At 40.5% G+C, this 27,055-nt stretch overlaps 1 protein-coding gene across 1 annotated transcript in view; it reads left to right on the top strand.

Annotated features, from left to right (window-relative positions):
- The window catches only part of RAB3C (RAB3C, member RAS oncogene family), a 259,905-nt gene extending 233,993 nt beyond the window's left edge, over positions 1-25,912 (top strand). Inside the window, exons 4-5 of the mRNA XM_003782744.2 lie at positions 4,662-4,786; positions 25,502-25,912. Of these exons, the coding sequence (XP_003782792.1) occupies positions 4,662-4,786; positions 25,502-25,689 (313 nt within the window). The 3' untranslated portion in view covers positions 25,690-25,912. The remainder of the gene's footprint in view (positions 1-4,661; positions 4,787-25,501) is intronic.
- Positions 25,913-27,055: the final 1,143 nt, after the last annotated feature.

Here is a 27,055-nt window from a genome sequence, read left to right as displayed (position 1 = left end):
TATTCAACAAACATGTGTTGTGCCACGAATACCCATGCCAGAGGAAGGCTGTTTACTCTCCGTTAAAAATTTGCTCGTGTAGAACCTCAGCCTGGAAATATGAGTTAAAGACAAAATTTGGGATTCTTTAATGAAGAGCCCAATTACTATTTAGCTTATAGGTATTGGAAAGGATGCAGTGAGCTGAATTTGGGAAGAGAAACAACTGGCTTTCCCAGATGAAACTAATGTGTTCTATTTGCAAAGAGCTGTTGGTTCTACCTGCTGCATAACCCTACCAAAAACCATATTTGGCCTACAATAGCCCCAGAGTAAGTAGAAAATACAGTAGCCTCTTTTTATGTAGGAATACACTAATGCTGAAGAATTTCAGAATGATCCCCCTATAATTCACTTAGCATTAGAGTCTTCTCTCAAACTGACTGAATCAACTGTTATGATACTGAGCTGGAAGGGATGGGAAATGAATTATTCTCTCAACATTCTTCTGATGCTAATTCATGCTAAAGTGTGGATGAAACACGCACAGCTCTGAGTCCTTCTCAACATATGGAGTTTCTATTTTCTTATCTCTAAGTCCTCCTGAGTTAAGGGAGTAACTCAAGCTTTCATTTCAAACTAGATCTTCATACACAAAAGAAATATCAAGAACACAGGGGTATCTTTCAGATCCTAAAAAGCACAATTTTCCATCCTTGAAGGTCTTTAACATTGATACGTGTCGTATCATCAATGGCTCGTCATGGTCACTAGGCACCAGCCCCAAACCCGGACTTCATTGCTTGTACATGCATAACCTTTGTCATAGCTGTTACATTGTCATTTCCTCAATTGAGTAAGGTGATTGTCGATACATGGATAGAAAGTTGTTGTGTATGCAGAAAGGGTATAAATTTAATGTTCATGATATGAATATTCATTTTAGAGTAATGATCTTTATTATATATCTTCTGGCAAAGCAACAGCTTACTGCACTACAGGACCTAAGAAGGAAAAATAAGAGCAGATAAAAGTATGTTAACTTTTATTAGTGCTGCAGGCATAGCCTGATTATCTGTCATATGCTAAGCAAACAACTAAAGGCAAAAACCAGTTTCTAAATTGTTCAGAATACACGAAAGACCTTTTAAAGCAACAGTAAGCTGAGGTGACTTATCCGTGTTAAGCAGGGATTAATTTGCTATGTCTTTCTGTTCTTGGCTATCATAAAATAATTTTATCTTATAATTTATGGCATCTCAGATTCCATGGCAAATCATGAATCAGTCTGGGTTGTTCTGATCCCTGGTTGCTGATGGTGAAACTGTGCCTAAAGTGACTTTCCCTGCTCTGTTGATGGAGAACATTAGGAAGTCCAGAGTAGTCGAAACTAAGCTAAACATTGAGTATTTGCAATCCTGATTTCAGTCATGAAAAGATCCAACTCTGACAGCAATTCAATCCTTGGTTTACTTTAGCACAAATGCCCCAGAACTGTAATTTTTATTTCATTAAAAAGAAAACTAGTCTTCCTCAGCTCTCTAAGCTTTCAAAACAATTGTCCCTTATAATTTCCAGGTAATCGTAGATAGTATTCATTTGATATTATCTCCTCGGCAATTTGATGAAGTTACATTAAACTATTTCTTATATGAAACAAATGGACAGGGGGATGGTTCAATATTGTTATAGCCAAAAAAAAAAAAAGTTCTCCTTTTCATATATTTTACTAATATAAATGGTTGGAGAAATGGGAATGTTGTATAGGCAAAAATGTGTAAACTAGGCTCAGCGCCTGTAGCACAGTGTTTACAGCAGTGGCCACATGCACCAGGTTTGGAACCCAGCCCGGGCCTGCTAAACAACAATGACAACTGCAACAAAAAATAGCCAGGTGTTATGATGTAGTCCCAGCTACTTGGGAGGCTGTGGCAAGAGAATCGCTTAAACCCAAGAGTTTGAGGTTGCTGTGAGCTGTGATGCCATGGCACTCTACCAAGAGTGACATAGTAAGACTCTTGTCTCAAAAAAAAAAGTGTAATCAATCTATTGCAGTAGCCTAAGAACCCATGAGTTACTATGTCAGTAGAACTAAGATACTCAGGTGTGTTTAATGGTAGAAGCAAGCTTTCCATTAACTTGGTTAAAGGTCACAAATCAGCTAGTGGGTGCTGAGTTACACACCTCCCTGACCTTCCCAAAAGTACTTTTTGCATTGAGTTTATACAGTCAGGGTGCAGCGGAATGAGTTGGCTCCAGTTAGGGGGGTGGTAAATTTCCTCCAGCAAGCCTTTGTCCTCATGTCCTCGGGAAGCTCAGGAAGGTCTGTTACTTCCACCCTGGCCTAACTCCTTTCCCTCATAGTTGTGACACTCTCCTGTGAACTCCCATCACCAATCTCATTCTGAGTATCTGATTTCTAGCTGTGCTACAGGATGAGAACTTTCTCCTTTAACATAAGGGCTTTCTACATAGAGCCTTTCCAAGTAAAGACTAACCATTGGCCTATAAGACCTATAGGAATAGAGAGATAACTGAAAATATATATATATAAGGGGAAATGATCAGGTTTGAGATTCTTTAAAAGAAACTTTGGACTTTCTTTCTAAAAATATACTAGCATTTGAGATTTAAGGTGTATCCAGGCATGGGATTTTTTTATAGCTTAATTCACCATGAATTCATCATTTTTTTCACCTACTCCACACATAAGATGCGGGGAGCAAAAAGTATAGACCTTAGATTTCTGTCTTTATTTATCCAGTCCATGCATACATGCTGAATCTTACTGTTGGTAAAGGAATATAATATTAATTTAGGTATCAGAATCAGAAAGATTTCCTGATATAATATGCTGTGCCTCAGAGATGTCCAGGTAAAATTAAGGGTGCATAACACCAGATACTTGAATCTCATTTGAAAACTTGTATATACTTGGTTCAGGGGAATACTCTGAAATAAAACTCTATGTGCCTCTTAGCTCTTTCCTTTCTTTTCAGGAGGGAGAAATAATGATTTTATCTCATTGAAAGCACTCTTGCTGCATTTTAAAGCCGTTTGTTTTTTATTCCCTCTTCAAGCTGAGAACAGCTCATTACTATTTTGTATTCGAAAATCCTGAAGGAGCTGACAATCGTTAATAAGACCGTTCCCAAGCTTCCCTTTGAACTCTTTGCAAATACATTCCTTCAAACTTTAATCATTTGTTTGGGTTTCCAACATTTCAGTACCTCTGTCCTGACCACTGCTGGGCAATATGTCTTCCCCACTTACCTCAGACTGTTATTCTCAAATAAGAACATGGCCAATGGAAAGGGGGATTAAGGAACGTGGCTCCCTCTCAGCTTCCTCTCTGGATGAAAAAATGTCCATGAGAACTTCACTCCTCACACCTTAATGAGTAGCATGGAAATGTGTTTCAGAGCACAGGGTTGAGAGGCATAACCCACGTGTGATTCCCAGATCAGCCAGTGATTGTAGACAAATTATTTAACTTCTCTATGCCTCATTCCCAGATCAGCCAGTGATTATAGACAAATTATTTAACTTCTCTATGCCTCATTTTTTTCAAGTGTAAAATGGGGTATTAATACATCTCCTGATTTAGTCTAGAATTAAATTGATGTAACCTATTTAAATCTTTTAGGACAATACCTGCAAATATAAACTATTTTAATTCTTATCTAATTTTCAAAATCAAAAGTTGTTTTTTTGTGTCACAATCCATACTGGAGGCTTATTCTAAATTTTAGATATTCTGTTTATAGCAATTTGAAATGTCAGCCCATTGTATTATACTATAATCTTGTTTCTAATCAATGGGGAAATTTTTTTTCTTAGAAATGTAAGGCATGAGTATATAGGTACTTAGGATTCTCTTTTTCTTTATTTTTTTATTTTTTTTTTTGGAGACAGAGCCTCAAGCTATTGCCCTAGAGTGCTATGACATCATACCTCACAGCAACCTCAAACTCTTGGGCTTAAGTGATTCTCTTGCCTCAGCCTCCCAAGTAACTGGGACTACAGGCATCCACCACAATGCCCAGCTGTTTTTTGGTTGTAGTTGTCATTGTTTGGCAGGCCTCAGACAGATTTGAACCCACTGGCTCTGGTGTATGTGGGCTTAGGCACTTATGCTACAGGCACCACCCTTATGATTCTTTTTTTAAAAAATTATCATTCCTCCATATTTCCTAAGCCCCACTTACCTTAGCTCTTCAAGTTGTTGTTATGTTTTTGTGTGATGGTTTGTAAATTAATCAACTAGTTGTCTAAGTTTGCCAGGAACTGAGGTGTTTTTCAGGACATAGAATTGTTATTGCTAAAACTGGGAAAGTCTTGGGCAAACCAGGATGGTTGGCTACCCTAGCTGTAAAAATATTACCTTAGGTGAGAGTAGAAGAGGGAAAAAAAGGAACAACAGTAGCGTCAAGCTCATTAAATACAAAAGAGCTCTTAGCACTCCACCAGTGTTCCCTTCATTTTTGACTCATGTCATCTCTGGTGAGTATCCAAAGGAAGAAATTGCACTGAACCAATTAATACTAAATGTCAAATGTTTATTTGGGCTTTTTTTGTTTTGTTTTTTTGGCTATCATCATCATCATCTGTGGATTGTATTTCTTCTCTATTTTATGCCGTTCTTCCCTCTGACTGTTTTGTGCTTGTTCCTTTTCTTTTAGGTCAACTCAAATCAAAACATACTCTTGGGATAATGCCCAGGTTATTCTGGTTGGGAACAAGTGTGACATGGAAGATGAGCGAGTCATCTCAACCGAGAGAGGCCAACATTTAGGAGAACAACTTGGTAAGAAACAAATTAACCAGAAAGAGAACTTGATTCTCGGTTGTAACACTGTACTGAGTCCCAGCTACTGTCAGGATGGGGTTAATGACATTTTTGTCAGCCTGACAGTTGGAAGCAACGTATCCTCCATAGGCAGATAGTGCATTTCCTCCTATTTACTGTGGCATCATAGAATTCAAGCACAGTTACAGAAGCAAAAATGATATGTAGAATTTGGGTCTTCCTACAAGGCATTCTAATTCTCATGCCAAAAGAAACACAGGTTATATCCTGGGATATTTCTTTGGTTTTCTTCCCCCATATGCAATTTTCATGGCATTGGCTCCTTATTTTCTTGTGTGATTATTTTCAAATTTACCCTGAAATAGGGGGGTGGCATAGAATAGGACACATCCTAGATTCTGGTTCTAGGGACATTACTGGTAAGCTGTGTCATTGGTGCAACCCTCTTGAAGATGCAGTCACTTTATCTATCATGCCTACTTTACCAAATCCTCATAGATAAAATCAAATGAGATGATAAATATGAGAGAACTTTAAAAAAGCAAAGACTTTTCAGATACAAAACATGGTATCTAAAGAGAAAAATGCTAGAATGAATATGGTAGCATTTCAGTGCAAGGGAGGGACTAATGATTGATTGATCCAAGACATTTTTACTGAGTACCTATTAAATACCTTTCATTGTGCCCAACATCATGGGGGATACTTGAGTCCTGGGACTAAGCTGCTCTTAGTCAGTGGAGAGACTAGAGACACACACAGGGAAGCAGAAATAACAAAGCTACAAAAACAGGCCAATGAAACGATGCTGAGCTAGAAGGCAGATGCCAAGAGGAAAGCAACCGGGGCGGGGCGGGGGGCGGGGAGGCGGGAAGGGAGAAGACATTGCTAGAGGAAATGTAGGAGTGGGGTATGATGGGAGGTAAAGAGCAGAGAGGACAACTGGAGAGCTGCAGTGTGGAGACGGTCAGCAGCACAGGGAAGGGGCATGATGAGGAGAGACAGAGATCCTGCCGTGAAATGGCAAGATATAGCCGGCGTGCTCTCTTTCAAAGCAGAGCAGAATTTGAAACAAGAAAAAGCATTGCGAGCAAAAGGCCCAGCGCTAACACTGAAATAAGCCAACGTTGAGAGTATGGTGAGTAGAAAAGTCAAGCCTCGCGTAAAGTTGCAGAAGTGAGTTGTGGATTTGGGGGATAACCTCAGCTCTAGACATGAAGGAGATGGAAGTCTTTCTGTGGTCATTTTTTTCTGTAGACCACTGAGAACACTGGGAAATTCTGAGCAGAGAAGAGTCTGCCTTTCAACCTTTTTTGCCAAGACCCGCAGTAAAAAGTACACTCAATCTAGCAGCACAGTGCATGACTGTAGAGCAGGAGAATGAAGCAATGATTCACAAAACACATTTAACTTCACTTGTGGAGATGCACTGTATTTCCTATGTCAATCTCTTTCTTTTTCTTCTTTTAAAAAATGATGGTCTCTATCCACTACATTGATTCTCAAACCTAGTAATGTGTCTCAACCTCCAATTTGAAAACTACTACTATGAAGGGGGTGCTTTGGGATTAATCTGCTGGCGGTATATAGCATACATTGGGTTATCTGAGCACTGAAGGATGTACAGTCCACTCTGAAAGCCTGCCCGTTTCCTCATGAGATTAGTGAGCTCACAAGGCTAAAAGCTACCACTGGATGACCACAGGAACCCTTCCACCAAATCTTCTTAGCACTTGTGGTCTAGAGCTGATGTATGATCTCGGCGTGGCTGTTCGTGGGCCTTTATCTTCTCTGTCATAGGACCTCTTCCCAATCTATCAATTAAACAAAGTTTTAAGATGAGTTTGAAAAACTTGCAAATCTTTCTTTGTCCTCCTAGTAACTCTGAAAGATAGGAATGGAGAATATTAAAATCCCCAAGGAAAAAGAGAAAAGAAACCTGGGAGAGGGTTGTCAGGAGGCTCTCATGGGGGAAGAAACTGCTACACAGATGTAGGCTGTTAGTATAAGTAAAAATGAAGACTTTGGGTCCAGGAAAAATTGATCAGAGCCAAAAATTGTTTGATGACGTTTATACAAAAGAGGCAAGTAACTCACTACATTTTCTTTTTTCTTTTTTTTTTTTGAGATAGAATCTCATTTTATCACCCTAGATAGAGTGCTGTGGTGTCACAGCAACCTCCAGCTCTTGGGCTTAGGCGATTCTCTTGCCTCAGCCTCCTGAGTAACTTAACTCGCTACAATTTTCACCACTCTGATAAGTCACTGGGGTATCGAGAAGAGCAGGTTGTGAAGGGCACAATGGAATGATGGAAATGCACTGAGAGTGACTTTCCTTACAACTCCATTGATGGGCACACACACCCAAACCCATTTCCTTCAGTACTCAAATGTGCCAAAGTTCCTGAAATTGTGAGCAGACTGTTTTATGCTCCCGTGCAAGTTCTTCCAATGGTTTCTAATTGATTTTTTGCTCTCTATTCAATAAAAACCCAGCTGTTGTCATAGCAACCAACACGTGCATTCTTGGAGAGTCATTTACCTCCTTTAATGTGGTTTGTTCTCCTCATGACTACACACGCTTCTACAAATGATCTTGAGAGAGCATTTGTATGGGGGAAACACTCTTACAATCTAAATTTAATGATTTTAAAGGTCTTTTCTTTGTTTCTTAAAATTACCAGTAAAATTCCATCATCCAGAATACCACCATGTACACACAGAGGTTAGGCATTCGTTGTTTTGTTTTTAAATGTCATTCCCACACCTTGGCAGATGGCTCAAAATAACTGCTGTTTCGATCTGATTACAATTAATTCCCCATTGTGGATTGTTAAAGCCATTAATTTGTTCATTCTTATGAGAGTTCCTGATGGAACTGAGCTGTACATTAGCTGTTAAAAATTCTTGCTTGGCACCTGCCCTTGCTGATCAAGTTTAGTTTACTAAACATTTACTACATGTTTACAATATGCCAGACTGGGAATGCCATGAAAAATTACCCTACCTTCTAGGAGCAAAGAATGAGCACCTCTCTGGCCTTTCCTTTCCTGGCCATTTCTTTGGGTCCTGTTGAGCACTCCCTCTGCCACCTTGGTTTGTTACACAGTGCCCTCTCCCGACATGCATTCTGCTTCCTAGGTAGACTCCTCCTCTTTCTTACACTTCAGCTTTCCATCCTCAGCCCATCACTTCTCTCTCTATATCCCTCCCTTGTATATTTTCATCTAGTCCAAAGTCTTAACTCCACCCACAAACTAATGACTGCCTTGATTCACTCTGGAGTTTCAGGCGCCCAATCCACCTGGCAGCTGTGCACATTCAGTACTGATTAGTGTGGTCATCTAATCAACGGCAGCTGAGTCAGCTGAAGTTCTTTTCCAAATGCACGTTCATCAAGGTTTTTGAAGTTAAAGCCTGGCTTATAGATCTTTAACAAAAGATTTTGTGACTTTTATACAATAGTCAATTTTTAGAACACTGGCTTCTCTGTTAGGAAGTTTTTGAGGAGGTAAAGATTTGTTGCCAGACCTGAACATTACCCTCTAGCTGGTATTATTTTCCCATGTGTGATTTTAACATTTAGTCTATATGTAGGTAGCCATAATAATACACAAGAATGTTTGCATTTCATTTTTTGTTAAATTTATAATATGGCAATCATGTATATGCATACATTCTCATAACTTAAGTTTTACATGTAAAAACATTAAATGTTAAATGAGTACAAAAATGGATATATAACTAAAGATGTAAATTTTCTGAAATAGAAGTATTTATCTGTGAATAAGAACAAAGGAAGAAATTTATGGAGGCGAAGGGATTTGCATTGCCTTGCAATCACAGGTGAAAGAACACTTGAGCCATTTCTATAAGTTCTGAAAAGGGCAGAAAGTATTAAATTTTCTAAGCTTCTCAGTAATGTGGCCAGAGAAACAAAGACTGCAAATAAATCAAAATTGCTTCTGAGGAGACATGTTATTAATAATTTGTAAGGAGCTGTTTTGGAGTGTTTTAAATTTGCATTAATATTCTTCCTGAAGCAAGTAACAGGTAATAGTCCCAATTACTCTTCCTTCAAACTAGTGTCAGAATATCATGTGGATGTTTGTACTGCTCCCCTGCATTTTGCCTGCTTGTCCAGTATAAGAAACCTGTGAGAATGTCTGACAACCACAGAACAGTCTTACACTTTGCCATCTGTCCAAGAGGCACAATTTGTCTCCCTTTCTTTTCCCATTTAAAGATTTTTTTTTGTCTTGATTATTTATCTGGCAAATATTTATTAAACACCTAAAATGATATTGGGAGTCATAAAATATGTATCTTTCCTCCCACGGAGCTTAGTGTGATCTGTGTATTAATCTGTATATACACTCAAATATTACAAACACATAAGCAGGGCTGGGAAACATCAATACTAGTGCAACTTGAAGGATGCAACGGGGCATGGATTTGAGGGGAAGGACAGGAAGCATAGTCTCTTAGTAGTCTAAGGCTTTCAGGTAAGACATGGCGAGGGTCCAGAGCAGGGGTTCTTATTACTGGCTGTACATTAGAACCGCCTAGGAAAAATTTAAAAATCATTCCCAGGACTTTATCACATACACAAAAGCACACACAAAACTAAATCAGAATGTCTGAGCACAAGCAGATATATTTTTAGTTCCTTGGGTGATTCTAATGTACAGCCAGGGTTGCAAACCCCTGATTTAAGTGCTTACTATGTTTTATTTGATTGTGTTATAGTTGAGGATCACAGGCTTAAACCAAGCAGTGGCAGTGGGGATACAAACAGAGGGACATTTTTGAGCTATTTAGGCAGTAAAACTCATACCACTTGGTGAATGTCTGCATCTTAGAGGCTGGGGGGATGGAGGCATAAAGATGACTCCAGGTGTCTGCCTTGAGTAACTGATTGAAGTCATCACAAAGGGAAAATGTAGGAGTGAGATCAGCATATTAACAAGCAGAGGGAAGACATCCAGAAGAGGCAGAGAGTAGAGAATCAGGAAGAATGGACAGCCATAAGAGCAGATGGGACAAAATCTAGAAAACAAGTAGGAAGAATTAGCTTTGGACCTAAGCATTGGAGTTCTGAAATCTATATTTTTAAATATGACAAGGAATTATTGTTTAAATCCTTTCATCAGAATTGGTCCACAACCGGTAAACGTACAATGGAGTTTAGAGGGTCTTTGCATATTGCATGATGCAAGTGGCCACCCTTTTCTGTTTCATGTTAGATTAGTTTTTAAGAGTGAAACATTTCTTAAACTGATAGAAGGCATCTGTGACAAACGCCTAGCCAATATCATACTGAATGGAGAAAATCTGAAAGCATTTCTACTTAGAAATGGAACCAGTAAGGAAGTCCACAATTACCACTGATGCTCAACATGGTGCTGGAAGTCCTAGCCAATGCAATTAGGCAAGAGAAGGATATCAAGGGTATCCAAACTAGGACAGATGAGGTCCAACTTTTTAGCTCTTTGATAGTGATGATCTTATACCTAGAAAATTCTAAGGACTCAACCATAAGATTCTTGGATGTGATCAAGCAATAATGGTAACATCTCAGGATATAAAATCAATGTTCACAAGTCAATAACCTTCAAATACACCAGCAACAGTCAAGCTGACAGTCAAATCAAAGCCATAGTACCCTTCTCAGTAGCTTCAAAGAAAGTGAAATTTTGAATTTTTGAAATACCTTTGAAATTAAAAGGTATAATTAAATTATTAATTATTGGCATAGAGAAAGAATTTATGAAGAAGACTCCATTGATGATTTCAACAACATCAAAAATAAATAAATGGGATCTGATCAAGTTAAATAGCTTCTGCACACCTGAGAGGAAAATCAACAAAGCAAATAGACAACCTTCAATGGTACAAATCTGACAAATGGCTAATAACCAGAATCTACAAAGAACTCAAGCAAATCACCAAGAAAAAAGCAAACAACCCCATCAATCAATGGGCAAGAAATATGAACAGAACCTTTTCCAAAGAAAATAGATGAATGTCTAATAGACGCATGAAAAAATACTCATTATCCCTAATCATCAGAGAAAAACAAATCAAAACCAGTATCACCCAACTCCTGTGAGAATAACCCACATTACAAGATCCCAAAGCTGAAGATGCATACAGAGGAGAACACATATGCACTGTTGGTGGGATTGCAAACTTTATGCTTAGATTTCTGATTAATATGAGTATACAAATGATTTAATTATGATGCTTGCATTTATTAAGTGAGGTCCCTGTTGTAGTTGTGTCCTATACCCAATGTACTCAATACTTATATGGCACACCACCTAGGATTGCAGACTTTTGGAAAGATGTATGGAGAACACTTAAAAAACTAAAAGTAGGCTCGGTGCCTGTGGCTTAAGCGGCTAAGGCGCCAGCCACATACACCTAAGGTGGTGGGTTTGAATCCAGCCCAGACCCGCCAAACAACAATAATGGCTGCAACCAAAAAATAGCCGGGCGTTGTGGCGGGCGCCTGTGGTCCCAGCTACTTGGGAGGCTGAGGCAGGAGACTCGCTTGAGCCCAGGAGTTGGAGGTTGCTGTGAGCAGTGAAGCCATAGCATTCTACCCAGGGGGATAGCTTGAGGCTCTGTCTCAAAAAAAAAAACCAAGAAACAAAAAAAACCTAAAAGTAGATTTCCATTTGATGTCATAATCTCATTACTACCTAGGTATCTACCCAGAAGAAAAAAAATTATTTTACCATAAGGACATTTGCACTTGAATGTTTATACTAGCTCAATCTACAATTGAAGAATTGTGGAAATAACCCAACTGCCCATCAACTCATGAATAGATCAATAAACTGCAGTATATGCATACCATGGAATACTGTCAGCCATGAAAAAGATGGAGAATTTGCTTTTTTTTTGAGACAGAGTCTCACTTTGTCAGCCTTGGTAGAGTGCTGTTGCATCATAGCTCACAGCAACCTCAAACTCTTGGGCTCAAGTGATCCTCTTGCCTCAGTATTTCTACTTTTAGTAGAGACAGGTTTCACTCTTGCTCAGGCTGGTCTCAAACTCGTGAGCTCAAGCAATCCACCCGTTTTGACCTCCCTAAGTAAATTTGTATCTTATTTTATTTACTTGGGTGGATTTACTCCTAAGTAAAGTATCCTGAGAATGGAAATTCAAGCATCCCATGTATTAAATACTAAGTTGAAACCAGTAGATTAACAACTATAGATTCACATAAGAGAAAAATATAGTTAAATTCTGGAAGATAGAATTCGTAAGTTCCCTCTGAAAGGGTACAATGTTTGAGTATATGAGACACTTCCTGAGTGAAGGACTCGACCACAACTCAGACTTTACCTTAGAAATGCAAACAATATAATCTAATTTTATATATTCCAATATTAACCCCAAATAAAAAAAATTGGCTCTATTAAATGCATTTTTGTATACAGAAGAAATTGGTAAAAATAAAGCAAATTGTAAGAACTGGCTATAGTGGCTACTTATATGTCTGTATTATTAACCTCTTTAGCAAAAGACCACAGCTGATTTGATGGTTTGATGGTACACATAGTTTTACAACTAATTTCATTTTGTGGGCTTCAGCCTATCATTAGAGTGTCATTTCAGCCTGCCAGGGCCATTTAGTTAGCTGGGCACCAAAGCCAGAGAAGCACAAACAGCCCTGGTGGTGTACACACTCTCCCCTTGCCGGTTGTAAAGTGAGTTCTTCTCCAACTCACACCTGCAGTTTTGCCTCCAGCCACCCCACTTTAGTGAAGAATGAAAGGGTTTAATCATCCCCCTCCACACGCCTGCAAAAACAATCCCATAATAAAGCCAGGCCAAGCAGCCAGAAATTCTAATGAGTATGACATTGCCCTGAAGCCTATTTTTAAAACTCCAGCTACCTGCTTCGAACAGGCATTCACTCTGCTCTTTGGCAGCTTTGAAAGATGTATTTAAACCTTCATTTTAGTATTTATAAAAAAAAAATGGGGCTTGCCAACTTCTGGGTTCAGCAGGGAATGGTAAGAATGCTACTTCAATCCTCTAAGAAGCTGTGCACCCAGCCTCCCGGGAGAAGCAATGCCACCCTGGCATTATTTCCCCTCCATCAAGTTCAATTTGGCTAAATGTTCCCAGGAGGTATGAAATAAACCAACAAGGTACAATTTAACGTGTGGCCATTATTTATGTGTAGTCACATCCATGAGGTAGGAAGAGAAGGGACTCCTACTTCTGCTTGGTCCTGTCTCCTTCCAGCTCCCCAGTTGCTGTTCACTTGGTCTTTGGTTCAGTGGTCTACTGGCCACTGAAATTCACTCCTCAGGAAGTGTCGGTCACTTATGAATAGTGACCATGAACGTGACCATGTACCCCAGTTTGCTAAGGATTGTCCTAATTTATGCTCATTTCCCAGTGCAAATACTAAAAGCACCCCCTTTCAATCTCAAAAGTGACTCGGTTTAGAGGACAAATAACAAAATCATGCAGCTCGTGAAGCCTCAGCCATGCAGCACCTCTAAGTGGTACACTCATCTTCCCCCTTGACCTCAAGGTTCTGCATGCTTCCTTTCTCCTAAACCTCTGTTCCCTGTTCTCACATTTGCCTATGAGTGAATTCTCAAGACCCTGGCAAATCCTTATTTTACTCATGCCTTCTCGTCAACTCCACTAATCTTGTTGGTCTTTCCTGTTTTCCTCCTTACCAATCCAGCTCTCTACCCACATTGACCCCTGGGTATCACTATTCCCATGAGCCTACCTGCTCTAAGGACCACTGATATGTAAAGGCCTCTTCTTGCTAAGGTTTCCAAATACCCATTGTCGTTGTACTACTTGTGGATCAAAGCTTATCCTCTAATAAACTTCACATTTACATGTCACCTGCCCCATTTCACAAAATCATCCATCCCCCATTTTTCTTAGTTGGCTTTAACCAAGAACCCCACCTTTGCTCCTTAGGATGATCTTCCAAGCTGTGCCCTCTTCCCATTCACACAAACGTGCCACTCCATTCTGTGAAATGTCTAAAACTGAACCCAATTCTGTCTACGAGAAGTCTATGTAAACTGCTGGCTTTGTTTTTTATTTGGTTTTTAAAGGCAAGAAAGAAATGCTCATATCAATGATACTCAAATTAAGATCAGACATAAGAAATATCAACTCAGCATCAGGATACAGTTTAACCTGCTAAGTGTTGAAAGTTGAAAGAGCTCAAATCAAGGATTGTTTGCTCACACTGAGTTGTGAAACACATGCTTGGTGGGGGCAACTGGCAGGGGAGCATGTCTGTTCCTCAGCTTTACACATGCCCAGTGTTATTCCCCTTCTCTTATGGTAAAATTATTAGCGCTAGGAACAGAACAGGAACAAATCACACTAGCCAAACTCACAAAGGACTGATTTCTACTTAAAAATGCCTTTTGTTTGCCCTAAGAAATGTAAATGCCACTTAGTGGGTTAAATACCTGTCAGATAATCAGTGTAGACTTTTATCAATAGAAAACTACCCTTAGGAAAGGCAACTGATTTCTTAAGATATCAGGGTGGCTCTAGTCTAAACCAACCAAAAAGGAACCCAATGATGGGTACTTGATCATTTCTTATTCTATCAAGTGTTTATTATTTGTCAGGCATGTGATTCACTGAGCGAGGACAATGCTCCCTTATCCCGATGGAGCTGACAGGCAGGCAAACCTGTGTATCACACTCTCAGCCAGGCACCCTCTCCTTTCCCTGGGACCACACTAGGCAATAAATACCTTCAATTCTTGACTCTTCTTTTCCTTGATTCTCTCCAGATCAACTCTTCCCTTTCGATGGTTTCATCTAAGAAATTTTATAATTCTTTAGACCACAGCTAAAGAAGAGCTCTTGCCCTCCATGTTGGAGATCTTGGAGACACCCTAGTCATTTGAGGGATTTGGGGAAATGTCTTATTATCAAAAAAAAAAAAATCATTTGTTCATCCTATCTTGGAGCAAGTGAGTTACTTCTGCAGATGGCTAATGTCATGGGCTTTGCAGCACTTAACGTAGTCACTTCACTCTCAGTAGGTGACTTTTTCTTTCTCGATCCCAAATTCCAAAGACGCACTTTATTTAGTGCTGGTAGGCACATCACCCCCATCCATGTGTAGACTGACTCACAGTATTTTTTATTTTATAGATTAAATAAAATGAAATCAGAATAGTTTTCGCCACTAAATCTAGAAACTATGTCCCACTCTGGGTCTGTCTTTTGCCTTTAATTTTAATTGGCTTTCCTGTAGATTGGCTTTATTTGACTAGGAAGTAGCCATGCAAAGAAAAATGTAACACTATCACATCCTCTGCCTTGAGAATTCAAGGAACCAACCAACTGCTACTGAAGAGATAGTTCTTTTTCGGATACAAGCTTTACCAAGAACAGGAATGAATCACTATGCAAAGGAAAATCATTTGTATAAAGCTTCGTGTAGCTTTCTGCGTCTCATCTAGACAAGAGGATTAGGCTGTGTTACTTGGTATTACTTGTGTTACCAAGCTAGACTTAGATGGTGAGAAGAATCACCTGATTGTTAGACATCAAGACATATTACTCAGGATGGATAAAAACTTTTTCAGGAACCCAAGAGCTGTCATCCCATGACGTTCGAGTGGGGCACTGCCAGATTATCCAAAGGTAGAATCAGGGACGTGAAGGTTCAGAGCGTGGGCCTTGAGTCAGACTTTAGTTCTTGTCCTAGTTTACCAAATGTGTGATGCAACCACTCTTCTCAAGTGTAACATGAACACTATAAAGATCCCTCCTTCAGTGGGTCTGGGCCCAGAATTAGGAAATAAAAGCAAGATGCCTAGCATCATATCTGTACACAGTATGTGCTCAATAAATGTTAGTGTTCCACATCCTTGGATGTCACAGTGAAATCTCATTGGTCTGGGCCCTGCTAATTGAAAATGTATTATGCTATTTGTTCCCTTTCATGTGTATCCCTCTCCATAAACATAACCTGCTGGTTGTTAATGCAGATAAATGCTATTGTAAACTGAAAATCCTATACAAATAAGAGTTGATGTTTTTGGTGACAATTCTAAATAGAATGGGCTGAAAACTGTCTGTTTATCATTGAAAGCCAATTTCAATGTTAAGAGGTTACAAAAGGACTACGTAAGCCATTTAAGAGAACAAACTCGTGAAACCTTTGGCACCGTTTGCATATTAGCCACTCTGCCAATCATAAATGGTCCTGATCTCGTCATCAAAACCAGACTACAGAATCTGGACTTCTCAACACTTTAATAGTTGTTCACACAGACGCTGAAGTGCAGCCACCATGCATTTCTTTAACATTTTTGGAAATATATCTTTTCTTGTAGGTGCATAAAGCTGTTTTAATTCATTTTATATCATAAATTTTCCACAAGGCAAAACCAAAATGATATTAAGTGGAATTCCATGCTTGGTAAATACCACCTACACATAACGTGGTAGACAAAATTGCCCACAGATTTAGTCACTTCATAACCGTGAACAAAGGAATAATTGATTCTCTTGCCCTCCGAGTCTCCATCCCCACTCCAGCACTTCTCCCAGCCAATTAACAGCAATCAGTCTTGTAATTAGCCAGCATCTGCTGGACACCTGCTTGTGCGGGGCACTGTGTTAAATATTTTGAGGGATCTGGAGAAGACTTTAGGGAACCCACATTCTAATTAGGGAGCAAAACATACCTAGTATGGAGAGGGTAGTCAACAGTTTCTTCTTGGGGCGATGTTTTGGAATTAGGTGGCACAATATTGTGAATTTACTAAAATCCACTGAATTAGATGCTTTAAAATGGTTAAAACAGTGAATTTTATGTTATGTAAATGTTATACTTGGTACAAAACAGTAACTAAGTTCCAAATATACAGGAGAAAAGAATTGGTTGAGAGCTGGTAACACTCAGTGTGGGCCAGAATCCCCCAAGACATGGGAGCCGATTGGGAGCCCAGTAGATCTGGAAGGGTTCAAACTCGAATGGCTGCAGGGGACAGGCAGGTGATGTAAATAATTCAGTGAGCAAAGCAGCCAGGTGTAAATTACAAACATAATTTGCTTGCAGATTAAGTAGGTAAAAAAAATACTTCCACAAAAGGAAAGAATGCTTTCCCTTTTCTCTTAAAACAAAAAGACCTCTGTGTAGCTTTCATTTTCCACTGTTCATGGATACACAGATGCCAAGAAAGATAACTGTGCCGCGTGCAAAGAGAACTGACCATGAATACCTGGATTTCACACCAAACAGGCAGCCCGGAGTGAAAGGGAGGCAGCTGGCGAGAAAATGCCCCCTGCTTACGCCAGCCACAGACGCTACTAGGGTGTGCCCTCACACCCCACTGAATAGGACAATGTTTGAGGAGAAGCCAGAAATCCGCATTGCATGTTTCTAAAAACTGTAATTTTTTTTTTTTTTTTGAGACAGAGCCTCAAGCTGTCCCCCTGGGTAGAGTGCCGTGGCATTACAGCTCACAGCAACCTCCAACTCCTGGGCTCAAGCGAGTCTCCTGCCTCCGCCTCCCAAGTAGCTGGGACCACAGGCGCCCGCCACAATGCCTGGCTATTTTTTGGTTGCAGCCGTCATTGTTGTTTGGCGGGTCCAGGCTGGGGATTCAAACCTGCCACCTTAGGTGTACGTGGCTGGTGCCTTAGCCAGTTGAGCTATAGGCGCCGAGCCAATTTTTTTTTTAAAGAATGGCTCAAGATTAAATTTTCAACCATCTGAGGGCCAGAGGTAACATAACACACAGCAAACTTCTGTCTTGAAGGTTAGGTTAGCTTGGGAAGTGAGAGAGGATGAGGAAGATTGCTGCTTCAAGAGGAGACTGCCTTGGGCAGAGCTGGTGCTGAGTTCATTCACCAGAGCAGGCAGGGACAAGCGTGGCCCAAGGGAGGGTTTGGGGAGTGTGGGTCTGGCTGGATTAGGCTGGGGGGTTAATAAAGGTAGAAAGTGAATGACAGGCGGTGGATCTTGGATTTCACTGTGCTGAGATGCTGACTCGTGGTGTGTGTGGCCTTTGCACCAGCCAGCTCCGACAGTTCCTTCCTTGGCAAGGCCGGAGCTGACTTTCCCCAGACGGTAAGACATAAGCACGTCTGAGAGGGAAGGGCAGAGAGGAAACCTTCTCTGCATGGACCAGGAGTTGTGAGGACCAGAGAACAACCCTCGCATAGTTTCAGAATCCTGACAGAAGCAACAGAATTCTACCATCTGGTCATACCTGGCTAAAGGCAAGGACTAAGGGACTGAAATACGTGACTTTTTTTTTTAGCAACAGTAGCCTTCGGCTGAGTTCTTGTGCTTGCTTTTCTCTGGCCTCTTGGCCCTTCTTCCAGCAAATGGGTCAGAAGCCTTGCCCACTCCTCTTCCTAAAACCAGACTCCTTCCAGGCGAGGGCCCAGCATGGTAAAAGCTAATGTGACAGTTTATCCTGCTGCCCAGCACTCCCTATTTCTGGTGCAAATGTCACCCACGCGGCAGCGGAGTAACCTTCTCTTGCGGCTCCAGTTCATCCGATTTCACGGGAAAGGGGAGACGAGACATCAGAACTGCAACTAGAATCTGTAAATAGACAATCTTCTCATTCAAGAGTTTGGGAATAGAAACTTAAGGACAGATCATAGATTTTAATACATAGAGGTGAAAATTTCTTACATTTCTTACATTTCCTTTCTTCTTGCATTCTGATTTTAGTAACTACTTTCCCTCTATAGCAGTGGTTCTCAACCTTCCTAATGTGGTGACCCTTTAATACAGTAGAGAAAATCATTTTATGGTTGGGGGTCACCACAACATGAGGAACTGTATTAAAGGGTCGTGGCATTAGGAAGGTTGAGAACCACTGCACTACAAAAAAAATGGTAGTGTAATTTTTCTTTCAAAATAAATTTAAAAGTTTACAAGTTTCCTGGGGGGCGTGGTGGGGAAGAACAAAAATCTGGCAGGACATCTTATGAAAACAAGCAGCCTCTCACCACATGGTGTGGCTATTGACCTGTGGGAATGAATCAAGTGTTGCCGGTGAGACTGTTTTAATGCCCTGGAGAAAGGGGCAGGGCGTGGTGGTTACATGCTCAATATGGGAATCGTGACTATTACTGTTAACACAGGGTAATCACCAGTGGAATGGGGTTTCCGTGGGGTGCTGGGACATCTCAGTGCTCGTCAGGGGCCAGAGTGACACCCAGAGCCTCAGTGAGCAGCGTGCTTCGGGCCTGAAGGCCCAGCTTGCTGCCTTGTGAGCGCCGCTGTGCAGAGCACCAGCCTCCTCCGAGGCTTCCTTTGCTCTAAGGACCTTCCTCTAGGGGCAAAGTGAAGAGGGCGAGTCAGTGAGCCAGGCAGTGTGGGCTCGTGTTCTTCCACATCCGTGTTTTCAACCTTTTTTATCTCATGGCACAATTGAACCTATAGTTCAACTTCCACAGCACATTTAAATTATGTTGATCCAAAAAAAAAAAAAAGTGAAAAAAAAGAATATGCTTACTGTGCTTTGAACTTCTTTTGAAAATAATTTAATTGTCTTAAAAAATTTTCACAGCACCCCTAAGATCCTTTCATGGTACCCCAGTACACTGGTTGAAAATCACTGTTCTCTGAGCACCAACGGCATAGAGTGCCCATCCAGAGAAGCAGCTGCTCTTTCATCTCCACTGAGGCCAGAGAAAAATAATGGTTGGATTGAAATATGAGTATGAAGGGTTCTTGTTGGGCCCAGGGAGACATTGTCAGGTAGAGGATTCTGTCTGTGTCAGTCACTGGAACAGTTTCCCCAGTCAGCCATGGGGTTTGCTTCTGCGGAGAATCTTTAAGGGAAAAGCATTCTCATTCCTTTAACATTTAAGATAGAGATTTTGTTTTCATTTAACAGTTTTATTGAGATACAGGGTGGCCATAAAGTACTGTTGCACATGAACTTTGTGGCCACCCTTATAATTCATCTGCCAGACTACAGTGTACAAGTCAATGGTTTTTATAAGTTCATGCAACCTTCATCACAGTCAATTTAAGAATATTTCCCAGCCCCAGAAAGAAGCCTCCCTTACTCCCTCTACCCTTCATTCCCAGCACCAGTCCTAGGTGCCTATAGATTTATTTATTCTGGACATTTCATGTAAATAGAACCACACGATATGCAGTCCTTCACGTCTGGTTTCTTTCACTTAGTGCACCGTTCTCAAGGTTCAACCACGTTGTAGCTCGTGTCATTCTTCACTTTTTAAGGCTGAATAATAATCAGTTATTTGTGGGTATATCACATTGCATTTATGCTTTCATGAAATGACAGATATTTAAACCGTTTCTACTTTTTGACTGCTATGACTGACGCTGCTATAAACATTTGTGTACAGGGGTTGGCGTGGACACACATGTTCATTTCTCTCTTGAGTATATATCTAGTAGTGAAATTGTTAGGTCATTCAGTAACTCTATGTTTAACCATTCAAGGAAATACCAGACTATTTCCCAAAGAGTCAGGTGTCATTTTAAACTCCAGTGATGGATGAGGATAGTGAATTTTTTTTTTAAATTGTGATAAAATATGAAATCTCCCTTCTTAACCATGTTTAGGCATTCAGTTCAGTCGTGTTCATAGATTCACATTGTTGGGCAACTGATCTCTAGAACACTTCTCTTCCTGCAAATCTGAAATTCCATACCCACTAAACAATAAGACCCGCCCCCCATGGCCGCCCCCCACAGCCTCTGGTAACCAACATTCTACTTTTTGTCTCTCTGAGTTTACCTGCCCTAGGAACCCCCTATAAGTGGAACCATACAGTGTCTTTTTGTGACTGGCTTACTACACTTAGCATGATGTAGTGTGTGTCCAAATTTCCTTTCCTTGAAGGCTGAATAATATCCCAACATATCTGTATACTACATTTTGTTTATCTACTCACAGGTTGATGGGCACTTGGGTTGGTTGTACCTTTTGGCAATTGTGGATAATGCTGCTATGAACGTGGGTGTACAGGGGAGAGTGAACCTTTCATGCACATAAGAAACCTCCTTGGCAGCCTGTTAAAAATGCATATTCTAGGGCAGGACACGATTATACGAGAGACTTCACCTAACAAATGCAAACATTGTAACCTAGCTCTTCTTTAACCTAAAACAATAAAAAAAAAGAAAAAAATTTCATAACCCACACAAAAATGCATATTCTGAGGACCCATCTGCCGCTTTGGATTCCAGTTCAGTGGGTATGGGGTGGAGTTTACAGGCTTTACCACTCCAGGTGATTCTAATGTGGGCAAGCGCAATTCTATGAAGTCACACCGGTGGGCACTAGAGTGGAATCTGGTTTGCACTCCCTCCCTCTGCCACCTCCTTTCCTGATACCCAAGTCACAAAGGAGATGCAGGTTGGCTTTGTGCTTCTCCCCTTCTTTCCTCAGCACGGCTAACATATTTTCCCCTCGAAAAGAACAAAAAATCTTTCCAAGCTTCTTCAGAAAGTCTCCAACACTAGGTGAACCTGAAGTACGTGGTCATGCACAGATTAGTGTCAAGCTGTTCCTACAGTGGCCTTTGGAAAGGGCAGGAAGAGGCATGAGAAGACCTAAAACAAATGTGTGCTGGACCACAGTGCACAGCTCAGCAACGTAGGAAACATTTTGCCTCTCCCAGAGGGAAATTAGAACAGTCCTGTTAAGGGAAGAATGAGAAAGAATGACAATCAGAGTTTCTATGGTTAAGTGAAAAAGTTCACTGATTTTCTGATGGAGAAATACATGTGTGCTAAAATTATTAACACCGGATGGTGCTGCCTGAGAGACAGGTGTCAGGGCTGGAAGCTAAATCAGTAACCTATTTATCAGGAGGTCTTTGTCAGACATAACAATTGGCTTGTCAGGTGACCTTGGGCTACTTATTTGATCTCGCTGAACCACACTTTCCTACCCAGTAAATTGGAAATGATCATCAAAATTTTATAAGACTGTTACTGGTGCATCAGTCACTGATATGCCTGCTTTCCACGAGTATAGGTGTCATGGATGGGAGGTTAAAAGATTGCTGGGGACAAGCTCATGTTGCTATAGGTGAGTTAAAACAGTAAGATAAATGGAAGGCAATGACCATAAAATCTAACTACTTAGTAGAAAGATTAAAGTTGGCAGTGGTGGAATTTATGGTTATTATTTAGTCTGCGAGCTTTCAGTGCACCTGGATAGAAAATTATGTATCGCACACCAAATACTCATCCTCCCTGAATCTAAACAACTAAACAATAAAATACCAATGATTTTTTTTTTTGAGACAGAGTCTTACTATGTTGCCCTCAGTAGTGTTGTGGCATCACAGCTCACAGCAACCTGCAAATCTTGGGCTTCAGTGATTCTCTTGCCTCAGCCTCCCAAATAGCCGGGACTGCATGTGCCCACCACAACATCCAGCTATTTATTTTGGTTGTAGTTGTCATTGTTGTTTGGAAGGCCCAGGCTGGGTTCAAACCCACCAGCTCCAGTATATGTGACCAGCATCCTAGCTGCTGAGCTACAGGTGCTGAGCCAAAATACCAATGATTTTGATTTTGATCCTAAATATCTCATGTTATGACAAACTTCTGACAAGACAGTTCAGCCTATTTGGTCAATGAGAGGCAAACTATGTTTCCAAACCTTTTGTATCTACAATTCTATAATTCTGCATAGAGATACAGCTGTCACAATGGCCATCTTGAGGAATCTGAAGCAGCACAAGATATCAGAGTACTTTTGGAATCATTGGAGAAGATCACTTCATTTCAGTCACTGACCATGTTAAATCTACTTAATTACTTCCTAATTATTTAAATTGATGAACATTGATGGTATAGATTGTGATTATTAATTAACATGGAGCTTACAATTCAACTGGGACAAAATAATAGCTTACTTGTACAGGGTATCTGGAGAAGCAGGAGGGCATACAAGTTAACAGTTCAAATTCCAGCTTTGCCATTTACTAGCCGAGCTAGGAAATACGTGAGGCAAGTACTCAGCCATCTTGTGCCTCCATTTCTTTACCAAGAAATTGAAGAAAATCCTGGCCCCTCCTAGTGGATGAGTTAACACATCTACAGTGCTTTGAATAGTACCTACTGTATACTAATCACTCAGTAAATGTTAGCTTATTATTACTATGGTTGTTGTCATAGCATTTTCCAGTTTGCTTAGTACTTTTACCTACATTTTCTCATTTCAGCCTCATGGCGACTTGTAAGGGTGGACAACAAAAGGCAATTCTTAGGAATTTAAATTTCTAATTTAGTTAGGATACTATTTGGTCAGATGACCATATCTGCAAGCTGAACTGCTTTAGCTACTCTATTATTAAAATCTAAGTAAAGTTAAGTAAGGCAAATGTCATAAATAAAGTGAGATAGAAAAGAGTGACTGGCTCATGGTCTCAACACTAGTAAGTGTTGTTAGCAGCAACACTACGCCTCACATCCTTCCACTGATAATCCATCTCTCTTCACCATATCCTGGTGTCTCCTTCTCCACCACGCTGAGTGCTACTGTAACATGGTATTCTCTCCCTGGGACAATGTCTTCTTAGCCATGTATTCTTAGGGTTCCAGGTTAGAGTGGAGAAGCTGAGAACATTCTGGCTTTTGAGATCAAAGATCATTTTAGCGACCTCAAGTTGGATACCAGTCTCATAGCATGTCTCAGTGCCCAGATTAAAGGATTCACATTTGACAAAGGTTTGTGTAGATTACTGCTAAATCTTTTATGGTACCCTTCAAGTCCAATGCCTTCCCAAATTACGCTAATAATAAGTAAAAGAAATGACAGCAGAAGACACGAGAGAATTGAACCTGTAAATGAGCCCTTTGTATCAAATTCTGGGATTTTTTTCCTCCAAAGTCTCATTCAGGGATTTGGAATTGTTTGGTGGGTTCTTGGAATCTTAATGGCACAAAGCACCCCCCTGTTAGCTCTGGGAAAATCCTCATAAGCCTGCAAATAGTTCTGATATCTTAGCAACTAGGATATCGCTTAGTACTTGCCCTCCCCCAAATCTGGATCAAATTATTGGAAAGTGAATGATCCAGCTCCATAGACTGTATAAACATTAGAAAAGAGATATCTGTTAACACCAGATAGCCTTATTTGTAGATAATGAAATATAGACTATAAGAGAACTGCGTAAGCATTGACCAGACGGATAAAATAAAAGAAAAATATAAGCCAAAGATGGTTTAAAATATCAGTCTCTATTTTCCAGAACCTGGGTCTACTGATGTTCTTTTAGCTCACATCTTGCAGTTATTTACTTAGATTTTAATAATAGAGTAGCTAATGCAGTTCAGATATAGTCATCTGACCAAATAGTATCATAACCAAATTAGAAATTTAAACTCCTAAGAACTGCCTTTTGTTGTCTACCCTTTCGGTGCTATTTAAGAAAATAAGTATTTCTAGGTTATCTGGGGGATTTTGACATGGATGCAAAATATGAGTCTGTGCTTTGTCCTTTGGCCCCAGGAGCGGGGATGAAATCACATGATTTAATCATTCTGAATCCATGTGGCTCCTCTGAGATAGAGCCAGATGTAACCAGAGGATTTATAGAGTGTAAAATTCAGAATGGATTAGAAAAGCCTTTCTGTGTTCAGCCCAACACATCTTAAATCAACATCCCTGAATGGACCAGAGCAATCTCTGGCTGGCCTGGTAGGGAGGTTGCCATGGCAACTGACTGGCAAGCTGAGCCAGTGGAATGTGAACGCAAACAATAGAGTGATAAGACTTACAGAGAGCAGCATGCTGGGGCTGCTTCTGCCCAGGTACAGTGACACACGGGGTAGAAGTGTAGAACCGTCACTGCTTTTTGTACCTTCATGCAATTCTGGCAGCTCATTTGAAATTTATCAAGTGTCCTTTCCCATCTGTTGGTAAAAACATTACTGCTGATAGATAACAGAAGCTCTGGAAAAATCAGCACCCACTTGATAGGTGCAGTGGTGTACAAAGCCCTGGAGGGCTGTTACCATAACGGTACTCAGAAATGGCCTAAAGGAGGTTGAAACTGGCTAAGGTAGATTCTACGTCTCTGTAGTGCCACCTTGTGTCCTTAGATACTAACAATTTAAAAGAAGCCCACTCGAGATTCATCGCTGGGCAAAAACAGGGCAGGCGAGCAGTTAGAGCTGGGTTATGCTGGAGCTTGATAGTCTCCTTTGCAGCAGAATATGCACATGAAATCTTCTAAGCCAAGTTAATGAAAAAAGAAAATTAATAATTTTGGTAGAATCTAGACGTTGGAAAAGAATAAAATGCCATAGAATACCAGTCCTGGAAAAGATTGCAAGAGACCACATGGGGGGCTGCAGATGGGAGAAGGGTAGCAAAGATGGAGCACTCCTAATGTTGTCATTACCACCTTGTGCAAGGGATTTTCTAAAAAGCTATTCAGGCATGCAGGTGACATAAATTAATTGATAGAGAAAAGTAAAATGTGGATGACACCTATTCCATCCTATAACTCTTGTCCATGGTTAATGGGTGGTAGTGAGATGGTAGCATTTGTTCAAAGAGCATCTCATGCCTGCCTCTCATCTCTTACCCACTCCGCACCCACCCCTGCTGTGGGCGGGGCCCCCATCAACTCTTCACCATTCAAAACCATAACCAAGTCCCACTTAATTTCATAAACATGAAATGACCAAATCGTGGTTTTGTGTGTTTCTTCCAGGGTTTGAGTTTTTTGAAACAAGTGCCAAGGATAACATCAATGTCAAGCAGACATTTGAGCGCCTTGTGGATATCATCTGCGACAAAATGTCAGAGAGTCTGGAGACCGATCCGGCCATCACTGCGGCAAAGCAGAACACAAGACTCAAGGATACGCCTCCTCCACCCCAGCCCAACTGCAGCTGCTAATGTCCCCAGGCACACGGGCAGCTCCAGGGGCCTCTGGTTGCAAACAAACAAGCATTTCTAAATGGTCTATTAGCCTTCGTTTATACTGCCTAATACTTATTTGAAGGGAGTCTTTGAAATCAATGGCTCGTACATGCATTCAGTTCTTGGGAGATTTCCTGTGTTAATATGTGGCAAATATGTGATCTTAAATTTGTAAGGACTATCCACCTATAAACATCTGCATGTGACTTGTTATTTGTCCTCTAGGCTCTTTCTGTTTCAAATTTCTTCTCAGTTAGGCTACTGCTGGGACCTCAGACTATACTTTCACTGCAACTGACTTTTGTGCCACGGATGCAAATTATGCTGTTCACTTGTAGGCATGAAGACCAAGGAATCGCTTGTGTGTGTGTGAGCAAGGGGAGATGTCAAGAGACTTCATTTGCTTTATTCTTAACTGAAAAGCAGGGAATGATCCCTCATGATTAGGGATACTGTCTCGGGTCTTGTCGGTTGGCTGTTAGGAAATGTGACCATTTTTCATTGTTATTAATAACTGAGATTATTGACCATAAAGAAATTGGACTACTATTTTAAGCCCTTACACATTTCCTAAGCCATTAATTTACCTGATTGGAAATAGATTTAAACAATAATCTTAACTTAACATGTTGTATAAGTAAATACCCTCCCCCAGGGCTGCTCTTTCTGCTGATTCTACCCAAGTCTCTGAATATTTGAGAGCACTGAACAGATTGAGAGGGGTATCTGCTGAATGCCAGTTATGTGGTAAGCATTTTAGCCAAGAAGAATGGCATAGGTAGTAGTAGAATTCCAACGTCCCTTCATATCCTCAATGACTTATCCCCTGTAATACATACCATCACCACCACCACCACCACCACCATCCTCTCTGGAACCATCACCAACTCTAGGAATAGAGGTCATATTGAAGCTTGTTAGGGCTCCTCTTCCCCAGCCATTGCCTTCTGCTCAAACCCCAGCTAAGTTTCATCTATTTAGAAGCTATTTAAATTATATCCCCAAGGGTCCTATGTTGAAGAAAAGATAACTTGTCATGTTTAATCATTTATAACCTAGATGTTCATAAATTCCATAGCATATTCCCATTTTGTGCGTGCTTATATTACACAGAAAACAGTCTTTGTAGCTTAGAGTTACAGAAACACTTAGGATCTATAGCAATTTGACAGAGGGATGGAGCCATTTGAACATCCTGATTTTCTAATCCCAGATTCCCTACACACGGTATATGAATAACAATCAAATAACAAATCCCACTGGCTGTGTTGAGCAACAGGGAGACTTGGCATCTGTATTACTGCCCAGAGATTATTTACAGCTATAATTTGAGGATGGCAGC

Source organism: Otolemur garnettii, unplaced genomic scaffold, assembly GCF_000181295.1.
Source record: "Otolemur garnettii isolate 467f Iridium unplaced genomic scaffold, OtoGar3 scaffold00005, whole genome shotgun sequence".
NCBI lineage: Eukaryota > Metazoa > Chordata > Mammalia > Primates > Galagidae > Otolemur > Otolemur garnettii.
This window is presented reverse-complemented; position numbering and strand designations above follow the sequence as displayed.